The sequence below is a fragment of the Austrofundulus limnaeus genome, unplaced genomic scaffold, assembly GCF_001266775.1.
Source record: "Austrofundulus limnaeus strain Quisiro unplaced genomic scaffold, Austrofundulus_limnaeus-1.0 Scaffold155, whole genome shotgun sequence".
In the NCBI taxonomy this organism is placed as follows: Eukaryota; Metazoa; Chordata; class Actinopteri; order Cyprinodontiformes; family Rivulidae; genus Austrofundulus; species Austrofundulus limnaeus.
Genome location: NW_013952557.1, coordinates 1,251,462 through 1,266,642, shown reverse-complemented (window position 1 = coordinate 1,266,642; position 15,181 = coordinate 1,251,462). Strand labels below are relative to the sequence as shown.

Genomic DNA, 15,181 nt, shown 5'->3' with positions numbered 1-15,181 from the left:
ATTTATAAAATGAACTGAGACAGAAAATATTTAAACTGGTTGATTTATTTAAACTATTTAAGAGTTCTGCTTTCTGGCTCCTTCATATGAAATATTGTGCAGATCAATAGTACAAGTCTAGAATTTAAACTGTAATTCTATGGAATTCAACTAAACTGAGAGGAAAAATGACTTAAATGTCAAATATCACATTAATTATAATACTCAATGTAAAACTAACAAAATATTTTGTTTATTTTCCTTCTTTTATTTGCTAAGGCCATCTTTTCAGAGGTTTTTGCAACAGATCAATTTCACAGGGCTTTTTGAAGTCGTCCATTTTTGTTTGTTCTCGTTGCGTCCACACTTTCAATCTTTTCTTGCGAGAAGAAAGAGAAATCGATCCACAAAGGCAATCAAGAGGGGATTGATTTTGTTGCAATGTCAGCATGAGACGAAGGTGGACGCTGTTGGCATTTATTATTCCCCGACACATCAACAAATGTCACCACCCATCTTTTGTGTTTCAATACGTCACGTCGAGGGCGAAGCAGAGAGAGAGGAATGACTGGATAAAGAAAAACATCCCGTCTTCCACACGACTCATTTATTACTGTCATTTCTAATAAATGTCTTTGTTTCGTAAGATGATTCTAACCTAAAAAAAAAGACATTTTGTTGTCTTTTCTGTTAAACCTTGATAAAATGCATCATCGGTAATTATGAGGATTATTAAAGACAAAACTAAAACAGTCATTTAAAATGTCATTTATGTCACAATTTTTTTCAAAAAATCTAATACAAATGCTTACATGTCACCACGTAAAACCACATTTTTTTTAACCACAGATGCATTAAAGAGCCACCATACAAAGAGAAAAGGAACTTTTGCTGCTTGGGGGTCGGGGATTGCTCACATGCTCTCAAATCACACATCTATAAAGAGTGTAAACACACACACACACACGCACGCACGCACGCACGCACGCACATAGAGAGAGAGAGAGAAAGAGCTTACATTATACAGCATTCAAGAGGTGTGTCAGTAAAAAATCAGCTTGTGGAGGGAGTTACTTCCAGAATACAGTAAGAGAACAGGTTACCAGCCAGAGTTTACATAAAACACAGAGGTTTTTTTTACAGTTAAGCCAACAATATATAAATATTCTTCATCCAAAGGTCAGTGCAGTGTCTTCTGCTCAGTGGCGCACATTACCCCCAGTCTGTGTAAGACCTGGTCCACTAAATTGCTATCTCCACTTTTTGCACACAAATCTTTTTTTTCTTTTTCTTTTATCAGATTTTTTTTTTTTTTTTTGCATTTTACATCAGGCGTGTCTCAGATCTCAATGCTTTGTACGCATTTTCTGTTTTTATTTATTTATTTATTTTTTTGCCACTTTGTACCTCAAAAGTCCAGCTGTGATGTACAAAAGTTAGCTTTTTTTTAAACCAATTACACAATAAAAAAACGAGATCCACAAATTTACAAATGTCCATTTTTTTCTCTTGAATTCCCTTTTTTTAAGGAAAAAAGAAGGTCACAAATGGAGCACTTCTACTGGATTCCCCTGAAGAGACACATGGCAAAGACCATAGCAAAAAGCTGCAGGAAAAAAAAAAAACAGACATAAAAGTTGGAAAATTGAACAATGCCTCAAAAAAGACAGAAAAAACAAATATTTGGCTAAATACAATCAGGGCTCTTTATTACCTGGATCTACTAGTGATTTCCCTTTTTATTTTATATATTCATTAGCATGTGCTGTCTTTTTCGTTTACATGATATTTGAACTATCTATAACAGATAGTTCATAACTTTTCCAAAAATAATCCCACAACAGACCATATGTACCGCTTGCATAGCATCGGTAATAAAACACATAATTGTATACTTTTTATTTGTAACTGAATCCACATTATAACAGAAAAGTTAAATAAATAAGAATAAAAAATGTTATTGTAGTTCCAGTATTTCCCACCAGATGGCGACCTCACCATTCAAACAGCGTCTATTCATTATTGCTATTCCCAGGTACACGTAGCCTTTGGCTTATGCAAATTTACACATTTCTGAAATAATATTCAGATCCCTGGAGAGGCAAGACAAAAAGGCAACATATTTTAAAAACTCCACCATACCTCAATTGTTAGCACCACAATAGCCAGGGCTCCAGCTACGTAGATGTAGAGCTCAAAGTAGTCGACAACCGCAGAGTAACAGCCCTGCGGACACAAAGATGGCACGCTCAGTGGAGAATCAATAGGCCATAAATTTGCACAATTACAGAGATAGTTAAAGTAACATAACAGCTTCAATTGAGCGAGGCTTGGAACAAAGGCCCGGCTGAGTGAGTGGGAAGCAGGGCCTGCAGCCTCACAGCCCTTTAATGAGAGCTCTTTGTGTGAATGAACACACAGAGAGAGGGACATTCTGGGTATCTCCTCATTGTTCTAATAACATGAAAAACAACAGGTGGCAGAAGAAGAGTGCTGGTACAAGAGCACTATCAGCAGAATTACACTCTAGGTTTGCTTTGCGCACAAGGATTTGGATGAGCATTTTCCGTGAACCGCATCTTATTTTCCACATATTTATGTTTTTAAAATGCTCTATTTTTGAGCTTCTTAAAAACATCATTATAGCCATGTATACACATACACACACACAAACACACACATATGCATAAGCTGCCATCTCAGAGCAGCACTGCACAGTAAGATGATCTGCCATGACACCCAAAACAACAACAAAAAAAGCATTAACAAGTCATGGCAGAGTCAGCCAGTCCAGGAACGCATTTCTCTACTGTTTTCTGCTCTAATTAAGCCTGGAGGTGTTTTAGAAGGAGGGTAAATGGAAGAGGTTGACCTGGCAGATGTCAGGAGTTACCTTGTTATTTCGGAACATCATATTGCCTGATAAGCACTGCTCCTGGCTGGGGTACGCCAGCTCTGCGCTCTGACTGGCACGCTGGCAGCAGGCTTCTGGCACCACATGATTCTGGTTGATGAGCCTGAACAGGCTGTCCTTAAAATCCTCTGGGCTGTTCACTCCACAGCAGTCAAACTGAAAGAAAGGCAGAACAGGAGAGAAGAAGATGATTTTTTTCTTCTGAGTGTGCAGTGACCTGTGGTCATCTGTGTTGTGTGCAGTAAACCAGCATGAACACAGACCTAAATATGAATGACTTGTTTATTTAAAAACGAAAACACCCTGTCACTAAGCTCTAAGGCTGTGCGTTTTTGGAGCCTGTTAGTGGATGATGAGTGGTAAAAGCTTCCATGTTGTAGCCCTCTGCTGTGTGCTTACTGTAGTCATGATGGCGTTCCAAGTGGTGGTGAAGGCGTCACTGTTGTTGTAGCCCTGGTAGCGCCTCTTCAGCTCTTTGGTGAAATACTCTCTGGTCAGCTAAACCAAGGAACAGTAAAACTAGAGGGTTAGTGTCACTGGAGACTTGTCATTAGCTGCGTTTCCATTGCAAATGTGCGCAAAACTTTGTTGATATTCTAATAATGTCGAAAAAACTGTTTCGCAATTAATGTTTCCATTAAGTAAGAAATGCTATTGAAGTCACACATGAATATGTTTGTTCTCACAATAAGTCATTACAAACATGGCAGCAATGGATGTGAACATATAGCATATTGCTACCACAACACTAGCGCTCATCATCAGCTATCAGAGGAGACGTCGGCATCTTATTGAGGCTTTCGAGTGACGAGCCCCTTAGGAGCGGCTACGTATGCAGCGTTTTTGGGAAATTGTAGTCGGTGAGTTTACTACTTTCTTTTACTACTTCGCTGATTTTACTACTACTTTTACTTCCTGTTATCCTCTTCTTCTTCATCTTTTTCCCCAGTAGAAACAGCCGGTTCTTGATCACGTGACTCCCGTGATGCAAAAAAAGTGTTTCAATTGCAGTTTTGCGAAATACTCCAATTTCGATACGGCTGAAAAACCACCTCATCCTAGCGCAAAACCATTTTGTCAAAATACAATTTTTTTCCGAAATTGACGTGTTTCCGTTGAGCAAATTTATTTTTGAAATTCTAATTTGCATATTTTCATGGTCAATGGAAACGCAACTTGTCACTTTAAAAAACCAGAATATTCAGGAAAATGATGTTCATTAAAATTAAAACAGATAAATGACAATAAATGAATTATTCAGACATCCTGAAGTCAAGTTCTGTAAAAACGGTATGACTAGTTATTATCTTAGTTGTTGTAGATTGCTTTTTGAATGACATATGTTTGGAGATGTGGAATTTATTTCTGACTGGACTGATGAGTCAAAAGTTTGTCTAAGAAGGATCTTAACTAGAGGTGAATGCTGCCGTTTTGAAACAACTACATTTTTTAAATCTTTACAGTTCTGTTAATTTCTCATTATACTGTTTTTGTCTGCAGAAATATTATGATAGTCCTGTTCAAAATGCAGCAGGATGTACAGCAGTGATACTTGCTCCTGGTCTGATGCTCCCTTGTAAATAACCACAAAAGTTTATGTAAATGATATTGTAATTTGAAACTGACAAGGGTGTAAAACTTAAAAAAATAGTTTTTGCATGAATAATCATGGAATCTTTGAGATGTTTTTAAAGGGATATATAATGCAAAATGCACCTTTTTAGCCATTAAGTAAATTTGGTTGTGCACTTGGGAGTCTCTAGGAGTGCAGAAAAGTAGAATTTAGTCTCTCCTGGTGCTGCAAAGATATCTTAATACTCTGTTAGGATCAAATAAGGTCTGGACTTAACAACTACAATTTGATCGTCTTCATTCTCCGCTGGCTCTGGGTCAGACTGGCTCCAACATGTAAGTCTGGATGGACAGGTCTTCCCTTGTTGACATCTTTTAATTAATTTGTAAATAAACCATTTCTGCATAGCAAGACAACCGTAACCCCACTAGTAAACTAGATCTCAAACTGGGGGTTGGGTGGTGGTGAAGCGACTTGCTTGGATTTAAAGAGACAGCCTCTAAATGTGAAAATAAGTGAAAAAGGGGCTTGTGGAGTTGCAATAAGGAGACTTTAAAAAACATTGCTGTTACACTTTTTATAGACCCCAACTGAATAATTTAAATGTGAAAAAAGAAGGATTTAAAAGCAGGATATGCCTCCACTTTGGTCTTGGGCCCACTTGGACTAGCCATTAGCTAATTAATCTAGTCAGAATTAAACAGTTTCTCCAAACTGAAGTTATCCAAAGTGCGATCTAATTAATATTTATTGTTCATAACCTTTTCCCAGAATCCCACTCTAAAACATCTGAATTATTTATTTGAGCTTAACTGTTCAAAATGTTTTACTTTATTTTTATAACTGACATTTTGTCATTTCAAAAAAAATTAACTTCGGCTATGTCTAGATTTTTTTTATAATACAGTAATCATTTTTACTTACTGCTTTAATTTACAGTGTTCTGGTCTATAAAAATAAACTTTCAGCTTGTACAGTTTGTTCTGGTTAATTAAACTAGATTTGAATTCTACTTTATAGTTTTTTTAAAGACTGTATAAATACTTTTATAGTACATAGACAAAGAAGTACTAATAAGCTCCATCCTTGGATATTATTTATTTAGACTACAGTAGATCATCATGTTTGTAACAAAACTGTTAGAAGCTTTTCTCAAAAGAGCTGAGAAAATTCTCACAACTGTTAAAAATGATGTAACATGAGGTAAGAGGACAAGAGTAGTTTAAGGAGGAAAGTGAATTCCTCTGCAGTTTACTACGTTGTGCTTTAAGTGATTTTGTTGTTATTCTCAAGGTACACTGATGTTTGTGGTGGTGTATTCAAGAATATATTCAAATTTGAGAAATAAAAAGTACTTGGGGAATAAAAGGCATGATATCTTTAGTTATTGTGTAAATTTTTGCACCGTTTTTTAACAAAGTCATTGCAGGTAATAAGGTACAATCATTAAATTTATATGCAAAAATAAAAGAAATAAGCAAAAAGTGTCAAAATCATTATTTAAAGTAAGAAAGGATCAGTTTGAAAATCAGGTAAGTGTGACGTTTCACCTCCAGGCCTGACAGAATGTGTGGCTACAGATGTAACTTACATGCTCCCGGAATATGAAGGCCAGGATGGCAGCAGCCAGCTCTGCTAAGAAGATGAGGAGGATGAGCATGAAGAACTGCAGTCAGACAAAAGAAGGAAAAAAGAAGCAGAGTTTGAGCAAATGTGACAAGGTGGGTGCGTCGTTCAAAAAGTGCATGTCAAGCTTTAAAAAAATCAAAACAGAAAAAAAAAAAAAATCCCCAGTCTGCCTGAACCCACTTCACTCAGCATTAACTATGCATGAGGTTTGAAGGCAAACTGAAAGGCATTTTGCTCTTCTTTTTGGTTGCTTCCAACATACTGTAGAAGTCCAAAAAACTAAAATAAAATAAAAAAATTAATAAAAAACTGACAGGGAAAATTATCAACACATGTACACAAACAAGTCCAGCAATATAAAATATTTGTCTAGGTTGCCAGCAGACTCACAAAGAGGAGCAGACACTTGTTTTCACGAATGGCTCCACAGCAGCCCAGGAAACCCAGAAGGAAGAGCATCCCTCCCATTCCCAGGATGATGTAGACACCGGTGAAAAGTAAAGGGTTGGCTGCTACGATTTCCCTGAACCCTGTGGGGTCCACCAGCACCCATACCCCAACTCCCAGGAGGAAGGAGCCCCCCAGCTGGAGGAGAAAACAAAACAATCAAACAAAGGTCACAGTATAGACAAAAATATAACTCAAAACATTCAAATAGACATCCAGCAACTGAAAGATGATTTTATCATTAATATCACCTGCTGCTGAAAGCAAAGGCAGAGTGATAATGACTAATTAATTGCATTACTTAGATAAATGCTAAACCTACAAAGAAGACATATCATGTATTCTGTTGTCAGTCAGGTCAGAGTCTGACCCAGAACAGGATTAGAATGAAGACGACGAACCTGCAAAATCGCAAAATTTGTTAGCCGGAAATCTATGACCTTGTTTAGCAGTTATTTAGTAAGTAAAGTGTTGTAATAATTCAGAAAACATCATAGAAAAGAGAGAAAACTAGTCAGATAGAAAAATATGACCCAAACTGATTGTAAATATACTGTATCTACGCAGCACCTGGAGAGACTAAATTCACATTTTTGGCACTCCTAGAGACTTCAAGAACACAATACAGTGTGTTTAAGGGCTAAAAAAAGTGGATTTTGCGTGAGATGTCTCTTTAATAACAGTAATAAAAATGTCTGAGGAGTTAAACTGACAATTATGGATGAAACAAAAGACTGAGCAATAACAGAGACACAGCAGTGCCATTGTGGGGGTCTTGGCAGAGATATTCACCCTGCTTCTTACCTCTCCTCCACCTGAAACAAAAAAATCTGTTCTCCAGCTTCATTTTTTCCCCCATCCTTCTTTTCACTCAAATCCTATCTGCCACCAGCATGGGAGGACTTGTGTGATTAAGGAAAGTGGATATTGAGGTAGGGGAGAGATCTAAGCCTCTAACGTTTCTATTTTAATTCTCTTCTTGCTGTAGAATGAAAAAAAAAAAAAAAACAAGACTCAAATGATCTCAGCTACTAAAAAATGAGACCCGAGAAGAACAGGAAGCCATTTTGACACCTTTCAGTTTTTAAAAATGCTGTGTGAAATGCTAACCACTAAGCTCATTCTTTGCCCTGCTGGTTGCTTTATGAACCCAGCCTTGAACAGCCACATCCGAGCGGCTTGGTTGTGCCTAACAAAGCTGGGAAAAGAGACAAACCTCCTTTATGCCGACCCTCCCCCGTTCCTCCGAGGCTTCAGACTAACAGGATTACCCCTGATTGTCTTATCAAGACTGATAAACTCAGGTGCCAGTCACAAACTCCATATGGCACCGAGTGCCTCAGATGTGTGTCAGCATGCTAAAATTTAATCAAAAGAGAATTTGATAGAATCAAGATTGCCTCATCTAATGAAATGCAAATGTGGGTCCATTAGTCAGTTGGGCTGGGCTCGGCTGGGCTGGGAGCAGCCAGGAGCCCATCTTCACTCATTAGACTAACTTCAGGCTGTAGCCAGATTACGTGTCTGAGAAGGAGCTGAAAAATACTCACGAAGATAAGAAAATTGAAGACAAACATGAGGTACTTGATGCAGCTGAGGCAGTCCCCCTCCATGGTTGTCCCTCGAGCTGAAGCCTCTCCCTGCCCCTGAAAAAAACAACAACATAAACATGTCCCATAAATCTTGCTACATGCTGACAGTATTCCCATTTTGCTGCATGCTAAATATACATTAGGATAATAACGCACAATATTACTGTGAAAGGACCTGCTCCCACTTTTAATGAGTTTTGCCTGGAAAACACAGACATCTCAACTCACTGGTCTCAAATAAGTTATGAGCTTTAACACAATTTAATACAGCTCGTTTTATTCCCAAGTATAAAACCAACTAAGCACTTTGCTGCTCCAGATGAGTGGTGTCCCTGGGCTCAGCATGACCTGTCTATCTCTGAACATTTTAAGGACATAAGTCCTGACTGAGTTTCTTTATGCATTAACCAACAGAGGCTGACCTTTAGTCTGGAGCTTCTTCTTGTTAATGTAATGAAAGATGAGAGGCCCCCGCACCCGTCAGCTAACCCCATACCTGACAGAAACACATTTACTTGATGAAGGTCTGTCCTCAAAGCACTCGTAGATAATGAGGAACACCTCTGTTGCTTTAGAACATGTGTGAGTATCCATGACCCTGTACTGATATGAAGTAACTAAATAAGGTAGAACACATGGTTAAAAAAAGAATGCAGTGATTTGAATTCATGTTTTCAAGTGGAAACTCTATGAAGGTGACACATACTAAAGCAGAGAAATGGTTTGATTTTTGTAAATTTGTTAGTAAAATGTTGAGACTGGTTTATCACAGCGTTGAATATTTTTTTCTTCAAATTTTAGCTGTTCAGGTGAACTTCTCTGTTTTTATTCTGAAAAGCAACTGTTTTTAGCTGTTGTCTGGTTTGGACAGCAAGCAGACCAGTTGGGCACCTAGATTATCATCACCAGCCTTTATTGAAGGTGAGCACTAAAGTCTGTTAGCAAAATAATAACCAGAACCATTGAATGAATTTTAATGAAACTTCCAGAAAGTAATTACAGCTGAGCTGATTCAAGATGGCCGCCACAATTAATCAACTACAGAAAACGTAAAAAATGGCTATGACTCACCCACTTCTACAGCTAATGTTTGGTGTGGTTGTAATTGAGAGTCATTCCCAACACACATCCTGAGTCCTAACAGATCACAACAGGACTTTGTTTCAAACGTGGGTATAACTACTGAAGTCAACCCTGTCTGTTATCAAAATATGTCATGAAACAGTTCATAACGGCTCATAATGACAATATCAGAGGAATCATTAGATGCACTTCTACAAGTGGTTAGCTTTTTCATTTTAAGATGGTGTAAGATGTTTTACTGATTTCTATCAAGCTTTACTTCATATATAAATATTTTTATTGAGATATTTAAAAGATTTTCATAATTAAAATGTGATCATCCTGTCTATATTACAGGGAATTTTACTGTGCTTTTAGAAGGATATCAACAAGTCTATGTAGGCAATCACGCATTACACTAAACAACACACACACACATCTAATGTTCTCATTTCTTAAAGTTGCAGGAACTGATGTCTGAGGAGAGGAAACTTCCTTATTTACCATGATATCATTTCCGGGGCCGTGACTTGACTCTGATACAAAACTCTATTGTGACATCGCTTGTGGCCATTTCCTCAAACTCTGAGCCAGAGGGTATTCTGAGTGAATGGCCCACCCGGTGCTGTGAGGTGGTAACAATGTGTGCAAATAAATATTCAAGTCTGATATCGGAAATGGTCTCCTGCATAATTTCAGCCTTTCATTTGAGCACATGTCTTTCAGCAGCCACCACAACTAATTGACCTTCTCAGCCAATTTTATAGACGCTGAGCTAGAATTTGGAACTGCAGAAGCAGAGTGTCAACCTCATTATCTACTTCTAGCACTACCAGATCATGTGAGAACTTTGTTCAAAACTTTGGCATGCAGGACAGCAGGTGATGTTTTCCTTCAAGGAATGCAAGTTTAATTTTATGACAGAATCATGTTCATATAATATCTGCTCTGTGTGGTTTGTCCTGCTGAAATGTCCCATTTGAAATAGTAAGCTGCTCCAAACACCTTATATGCCACTCTGCATTAATGGTAGCCTTGAAAACGTGCAAATTTCCCACATGCAACCCCTACTGTATCATCACAAATACCATCTTTTGAAACCAGAACTACAGTATGTCCTTCTACTAAAGCCCAAAGGATATGTTTGCTGTGAATTGCAATTTTTAGATTCAGACAGTATGCTCAAAAGACAATATTCCCACAAGCACAGAGGGAGAGGCAGAGTTTCTGCATCTCGTTTATATATGTTTGTTTCTTTGCATTGCAGAGTCATATTTTGCATTTATGGGAGCAACAACTGGCTGTGTTCAATGGTAGCAGTTTAAGTTCTTGAGTCCTTAAACTTTAGTTACTAAATCTTAAAATATTTTGTAAAGAGTGGGACAAACTTGTTGACTACTTCTAACAAGGTTCTTATTATAACCAGGCAGGTTAGAGATCTGTTGCCATTTGATTTCATTTTGAGTAAAATGTACATTTAGTGTTTTATTCTCAGGGTTTTACAGGGTTTCTCCAATGTTTCATCCACCCATCCAATATTTCCAAATGTGAACACTGAAACATAAATTCATAAACAAAACTAGAAGCACTCAGAGAGTGCAAACCTCCGCCAAGACCAATTTCCCCCGTCCTGTAAGAGTTAATGCACAAAAGCAGAGATGGAAACACATTTGTCGATTAAGTTCTGATGTAGTGAACATTTAAGCAGGCTGTATGCACGGGATTTCTTCTGGTGGAGTCCGATGTGAACAAAAAAAAGTCAGACTCGTCACCCGACGTTATTCATCGTCAAACTGGTGTTGGATTAAGCTCCTAAGTTTTCATCAGTCACATTTCACCATGTAAAACGTCTGTTTTATCCCCTTGTATGAGTTTGTAATGGTTTGACTCTCTTTATAAAGTGCTTCCTGGCTCCCCCCGTCTCCAAACTTTGAGGCCTGGCAGCTCTCTGTTTACAAGCCTAGTAGCAAGAAACTGTTTTGATTGGTTGTTTGGAGATGTGGTGTGTTTGAGGAAATGGGAAAAATAGATTTCATGGTGCAGTCATGCACTTCCTGGTCACAAAACATTCTGTAAATGCTCACCAAATGCGTAAAAATGCACACATTATGGCAAAAATTATTCATTATTAAATGTAGTTTTAACATTACTTTTATAAAGTTTGAAGTCCGTGCTGTCCAATCCAGCTCACTGTTTTTTACAGAGGCCCTGTGAAAGCATCACAGCTTTGCCAATCTCAGAGTGTTAAAAGAAAAAAGATTCCTGTATCCGCATCGTGATCTGGAACATCACCAAAATTTAAAGGTGTGTTCCTCGGCCCAGTACCCACATGTGTTAAAAATGTCAGGACAATCAGTCCACAAGTTTTTGAGTAATGTTGTCCACAAACAGAACGACAAACAGACATACGCAACCAAAAACATTACTTCGCCCTTGGCGGAGGTAATAATGGCAAGCCACAGTTTTGTTATGAAATCTACTAGAAAGTTGCAGACTTTATTAGTTTTTAGATGCAACATAAGATGTTTGTGGCATTTGCCATGAAGCTATTTTTTACATTTTAAGTTTCTGTAATTTTACTGTTTCACTTTTAGGCTAATCATATAGCACACTGTGACCCCAAAGCTTTTTCTGAAGCAAACTTTTAACTTTTTCAGTTGCAAAGAATCCAGTCTTTTTCCCTCAGGGAGGACAGAAACTGTCTAAGAATTCGTTTCCATATGTGCAGCAAACACTGAAGTAGAAACAATCTGTAGGGCAGCTATAATTTCAGTGTCACTGAAGGAAAGAAATTAATTATCTGGCAAAAATGAACCTCCCCACTCCCTGCTTTGTACTACTGATTAATAATTTGCTTCTTCATAGTGGCAGAGGGGACTGAGACTCAGTAGCAGGCAGATTACAAAGTGATTTCTCATTGGAATTGTAAACAGGTTTAAAAACTACACAGTGATGACCTCTAAACTGGAGAAAAAATGTTAGAATGTCTTTCTTTATTTGTTTTGTCTGTAGTTGGCAGACATCCACACGATGTCATCTCGTAATAACTGGGCAGTCGTGCTGCTCCTTAATGGACTCCTCTGGGTAATCTCTCTGCCTCTCCGAGCAGCAGTGAACTCTGGGTTATGATCAATGCCAGGTTCCATTCCTGTTTGTTTCCAAAGCCGCTCTGCTGTCACTCAGACGTGACTCCACTTTGACCTTTTCATTCGTTTTCTTTCTGTTCACAGTCGAGGCAGGTGAACAAAACCTTCACCGAACTCCTATCTGGGACAAATATTTAGGTCCTCATTGGTTTATTCAATAAAAAAGAAAAAAGAAAAGCGTCATCTTTCCTAACATCTTTTTGTTTTAAAACTAACTGCTCAGGTTCATTTTTTAGTCTGCTTCTCATTATGATGTGCTGCGTTACAGAGAAAGCTTTTTTTTGTTTCTCATTGTGAGCATGTTTAAGTTACTGTGACAATGAAATTGAACGGTATTAAAGATACAAAGACCCTCTTTGTCTGCAACAGGAATGATTTAACAAACAATAGGAGCAATTACTTTCTTTTTCTCTTTTCATACCATGACAGAGGGAAGTGGTTTAGAGCAATGGTTAAATACTTTCTGTAAATCATAATGATATGCTAAGGTATTGATTACCCTCAGAGAGATGCTCTGAGAGCTACCAACCACTTCACTGCCTGGGATGGATTTTAATTAACGCCGCCTTTTCCTAGACCTAACTGAAAGGCCTAATGAGGTCACAGTAGGTTTTAATTGAGATTTGCATAAATTACCGTCTCGCAGAACGCAGCATAAATGGGCCGTTCTCATCCCGACAGCTCCCTGCTGTCAATCCCAAGCACCTAAGATTGCGCACCGTATTTCATCGAGCATGTCCGCCGGCTGGAGAACCCCTCAAAACAGAGCTCGCTTCTTTTAACCCCAAACAAAATGTCTGATCTCTTTTCAGTCTTGCTCTTTCTTTTTTTTTTTTGTGCTCTGCACTTTCATCTCAGGGTCAAACCAGCTGTCAGATGTGGAGCCAATTTTCTTTTGTGCATTAAAATTCATTGCTTAAGAATCAGATGGGCTGCACTGTACTTGCCTATAGCCAGGCTCCAAATAACAAGGTGCAAAACCAGTGCTGTATAAATCAAACTGCCAGGGAAGAAAGTGCAGAGTAAACAAACTGGGCTTTCCCATGACTCCCACGGGACCGTGGCCTCCTCATCGATCACAGCCCAGCCGCAGAGATCAGACCACTGAGACTCTGAATATTCTGCAGAGTTTATCTCGACAAGGCTAACGTGGTTTACACCCCAGGTACTGCAACCTTGCAACAACTCACACAGAGCGCTGCTAGATTTAAAGCAGATCCTCCGTGGGTCAAGGTTGTGTTTATACAGGCTGACACACACAAAAAAGCAGACATTAAAATCAAGCATTGCATACAGCAGTGAGGAGCACTACAGACAATCGCACAAGTGTTCTCTTAAAAGAAAATACTGTATGTCACTGATATGACAGTTTAACTGGCAGTCTTTGCTCTGGGGTATCCTGTAAAAGCCAACTCCATCTGCATCTGCTGCGTCTTCTGCTGGCATCATTAAACACCACACGCCTCCGAGATCCCTTTGTTTATTCTTAGTGAACCCCAACCAGCTCGTGCTGTGGAGCTCAGCGCGGCGGAGTTTGATAGTGGATTAATGAAAGCCGAGAACCCAAATCAACTTTATTATACAGACAGAAGTCAGAGCTGTGTAATGAGGACAGAACCATCTGACCTACATTTTTCCCAGCGTGAGAACAGGGAATTCTGAACCATCGCTACAAGCCTTTTTTGAATGTCTAATGTAGACAAGAGCAGCGCTGTTTGCTTTGCATCTACATGATAGCCATTATGGTTCACGCCAATTAAAATCATAAAAACCTTGCACGCCTTGAACAAATGTCACCTGCCACCTCGGTCAAACCTTGAAATTAATATAAAGTGCAATACCTTGCAATATTGCAATATCTTGTTTGATATGTTAGAGCTTGGAGTATGTGCTTGTTGTGTGAATGACTCTCAGCTACCATTACAGCACATTTTAGCTCAAAATCTTGAAGTTCAGTTTAGGTGAAGTCTGAATACGGCCAGCTTACACTGGTTTGACTCTAAAAGTAGATATACACCAAATGATGACTTTCTGAGAGTTTAATTTAAACTGGCCTGTAGAATATTTTGCTAAGAGAGAAACTGGATCAATTCCAACCCTTATTGCCAAAATCTTTAGCAAAAAAATGTTACTCAAAGTTTAGCACTCAAAGTATGTGTTGGGGATAATGTTTAGTTCTTAGTCACTACCACAACAAATTTGAAGGCCCTTTCCCACTATATATATAAATTATAGATTATTTATTTGTCCAACATGTTACAGTACATATGTAAAAAAAGCTACCAGTAGATTATATTATTATTATTATTATTATTATTATTGCTCCCCTGCCTGGTTGCCTCAGGACAATAAAGGATTTCTCAAACATGCATGAATGAGTCAAAGCAAGACTCTGGTCATGTTTTTGATGAGAGGATATCATTATACCATGATCTAAAACTCAAAAAAGTTGGTTTTACATGATATTGCCCCTTTAAATATCCATCTAGTGGTTGATGTAGAGTTCTCTTAATTAAGAGTTGATTCCAATAATTATTGGTAACGTTTTCATCAGACATCTAGTACGATCAGTTAGCAATGGGAGTATAGTTTAGGGATTAGTCTCAGCTACTACCACACCTAATTCTAGCTCAACATCTAAATAAGTAGCTGGTTTATAGATATTTTTGTGTTTGCTAAGAATACACTGCTGTGGCTTGATTTAGGTTGACCCAAAAAGTTAATCAGCTGTAAATGTCATTCTAACGATTATTTGATGAATGTTTTCATTAAAAATAATAACACAACACACACACACACACACACACACACACACACACACACACACACACACACACAC

At 38.2% G+C, this 15,181-nt stretch overlaps 1 protein-coding gene across 1 annotated transcript in view; it reads right to left on the bottom strand.

The window, feature by feature from the left end:
• Positions 1 to 731: 731 nt before the first annotated feature.
• The window catches only part of tspan18b (tetraspanin 18b), a 43,148-nt gene continuing 28,698 nt past the window's right edge, over positions 732 to 15,181 (bottom strand). Inside the window, exons 3-9 of the mRNA XM_014016804.1 lie at positions 8,093 to 8,188; positions 6,486 to 6,680; positions 6,058 to 6,132; positions 3,293 to 3,391; positions 2,873 to 3,049; positions 2,122 to 2,205; positions 732 to 1,585 (exon numbers count right to left, since the gene is read on the bottom strand). Coding sequence (XP_013872258.1) covers positions 1,538 to 1,585; positions 2,122 to 2,205; positions 2,873 to 3,049; positions 3,293 to 3,391; positions 6,058 to 6,132; positions 6,486 to 6,680; positions 8,093 to 8,188 — 774 coding nt within the window. The 3' untranslated portion in view covers positions 732 to 1,537. The remainder of the gene's footprint in view (positions 1,586 to 2,121; positions 2,206 to 2,872; positions 3,050 to 3,292; positions 3,392 to 6,057; positions 6,133 to 6,485; positions 6,681 to 8,092; positions 8,189 to 15,181) is intronic.